We start from the raw sequence: 2,895 nt of genomic DNA, 5'->3' as shown, positions 1-2,895 counted from the left end.
GAGCAGAAATGATTCAACTTTGCTGTGTGATCTCTTCGTAAGCCTTTGATAATCGCTAAAATTCCTGTCAAAGATACCGTTAAGCGTATTATTTTTAACATTGTTAATATTTGTTAGATTAGAAATTAAACAACTTGGAAACGCAAAGAAAAAAGTTAAGATGCAAATTTAACACATTATACAATCTATAAAATTCGTGTAAAGGATACAGTTAAGCTATATATTTTGTTAACATTGTTAATATTTGTTATATTCGAAATGAAATAACTTGGAAAAGCAAATAAAAAAAGTTAAGATGCAAATTTAACAACCCCGGTATACAATCGATAAAATTCGTGTAAAAGATTCCATTACGCCTAATATTTTTTTTTAACATTGTTAATATTTGTTATATTAGAAATGAAATAACTTGGAAAAGCAAAGACAAACCGAAGATACAACTTTAAACACGAAGTGAAACGTCAGAAGACGTTATCGAAGACCTTTTAGAAGCGTCGAAGGTAACATTACGAAAATGGATCGCCACGCCCCTCTGAAGACGCCTGAAGGAGAGAGAGAAAAAGGGAAGGAGAGGGGTGCGTGATTCATCTGAGGCACCCGAAGATCCTAGCGTAGGATCGGCAGTCCTTCAGGGGAGGGAAAATGGCAGACAAAGCCAATAGGACTCCGGACGTGCAGGAGATCGTCGAGAAGCTCCTCAAGTTACAGGCCGAGGAGAACAAGAAGAAGAAGAAGCAGAGGAGGTAAGAGAAGAAGAAGTAGGAGAAGGGAGATTTCTCTCGCTTCTTTTAGTTTCTGTTGATATATTGTGTAATAGATTTTATCATATGCATATATATATATATATATATATATATATATATATATATATATAGATATATATATATATATATATATTTAATTAATTCTTCCGTTAAAACAGGATACGTCTCAAATATAAAAAAGCCCATTGAAACACTGCTGTAGTCCTTAGCTTTAAATCAGGGTGTCTTAATGGGCATTTTATACTTTATATATATATATATATATATATATATAGATATATATATATATATATATATATATATATATATATATATATATATATATATCAGTTCGAAAGTAAATGAACAAATATAGATATACTATATGCTAGGGACTTTAACCTTGAGAAATCTTTGATAGCATAGTAGGTTGCTGTGTTGTCTTTCTTCTCTAGAGTCCTTGTTGTTATGGTGATAGCCGTGAGTTAATGGTGTAATATCTGTCTTTTAAGTGTAAATAGATAGAGCAACATTGCTACAATTGAGGTTTAATTAAGGAAAGGTACGGGGATTTGTAAGATAAAGGTAATGGATGCCCCACTTGCTTTCGTGCTGAATAGGAATTGCTTATGAGGAAAGCAATTCCTTGAGGAGAGCAATGCCCTGTAAACCTACATTGGACTGGAAGGTGGCAGACCTGCTGTCCAGACGTGGAAAAGGCGATTGTCACAGAGGAAAGGAGACAGCAACGAGATTACAACAGCTGGGCGAAGAAAAACGGCGCCCTTGGGAAGATTATCCTGCAGGAGTACCCTAGGAAACGGAGCCGAGACTTCAGCAGGACTCTCTCGAGGAGACTGGGCGAAAGCACCAGTAGGTTGTGACGTCACGATATGGGAAGAAAGTAATGCTTCTCCATTTGGGTGTTAAGAGAGAGTGATGCCTCTCAATTTGAGCTTCAGTTGCCACCACACACTATACTCTGTTTTTTTTCATCTGTCCATCCGCCTGTGGTGTTTTTGTATGGTAACACTGCGTCCCGGGCTTTAGATAGTTACGATATGCGTAAGTTTTAGGTAAATAAAAGGATATCTGGGTGTACATTTGCAACTGAAAAGTGTTTTAATAATTTACTGTATGCGAAACTGAATGTACCTGTCTAAAGCCCAAGACGCAGTGTTACCATACAAAAACACCACAGGCGGATGGACCGATGAAAAAAAACAAGAGTATAGGAAGCCCCCAAGGAACTCACTCGCAACATAAGAACCCACTGACTTCATTCATAAACCCCATAAATGAGGTCAAGGTCAACATTACCACCTCTTAGGGAGGAATACGTCGGAGAAGTTGTACCTCAGGCTTTGGAATTCTATTCCTGCTTCCCTTTTCCCCCGAATCATACGCCTTCCATCGTTGCGAGAAGCTCGATCGCTTGCATAATTGTTCTCTTTATGTAAATACTATGTATATATACTATATATATATATATATATATATTATGATATATATATACAATATGCACAATATATATATATATATATGTATATATATATATATATATATATATATATATATATATATATATTATATATATATATTTACATAAATAGTTAAAAGCCATCAAGGACTGTCTGCCCTCATCGTTCAGTAGCCATTTGAATAAAATTTATGTTAGAAACTCATTCTGTTTAAATGAGGTACTACTGCTATTCACTGTGCTAATGCACAGAACAATTGTGCAGGCGACCAAACCTCTCGAAACGATGGAAGGCGTATGATTCGGGGAAAACGGGAAGCGGGAATAGAATTCCAAAGACTGACGATGACGAGATGATGTAGTCATCACCTCATCATCATCATCATCACTACTATAATTTCGCAGGGGTTTTGCATATATATATATATAATATATATATATATTATATATATATATATATATATATATATATATATATATATATATATATATATATATGGGGAAACACATTTTTCCTGCATTCACCGCCATCCACATACTAGCCAGCATTCAGTGTCATAATAATAATAAAAACGTCAGTTTTATTCGTTCAACGATGCTACCGAATGAACGAAGCAGAGGGGCAATATAGGACACAGCAGAGCGTTTATTCCATAAAGGTCGTTTTTATTT

The 2,895-nt window shown here is 35.2% G+C and overlaps 1 protein-coding gene across 2 annotated transcripts in view; it reads left to right on the top strand.

Moving 5' to 3' along the window:
- The first annotated feature begins 398 nt into the window (after positions 1–398).
- Positions 399–2,895, top strand: part of LOC135209569 (protein Aster-A-like) — a 241,158-nt gene continuing 238,661 nt past the window's right edge. The window contains exon 1 of one of the 2 annotated variants that reach the window (XM_064242236.1): positions 399–743. In XM_064242236.1, the coding sequence (XP_064098306.1) occupies positions 643–743 (101 nt within the window). In that variant the 5' untranslated portion in view covers positions 399–642. The remainder of the gene's footprint in view (positions 744–2,895) is intronic. The other variant, XM_064242237.1, reaches the window with a different exon arrangement.

This window comes from Macrobrachium nipponense, chromosome 38, assembly GCF_015104395.2.
Source record: "Macrobrachium nipponense isolate FS-2020 chromosome 38, ASM1510439v2, whole genome shotgun sequence".
In the NCBI taxonomy this organism is placed as follows: Eukaryota; Metazoa; Arthropoda; class Malacostraca; order Decapoda; family Palaemonidae; genus Macrobrachium; species Macrobrachium nipponense.
Note: the sequence above shows the minus strand (reverse complement) of the source record. Positions and strands in the feature narration are given on the sequence as shown.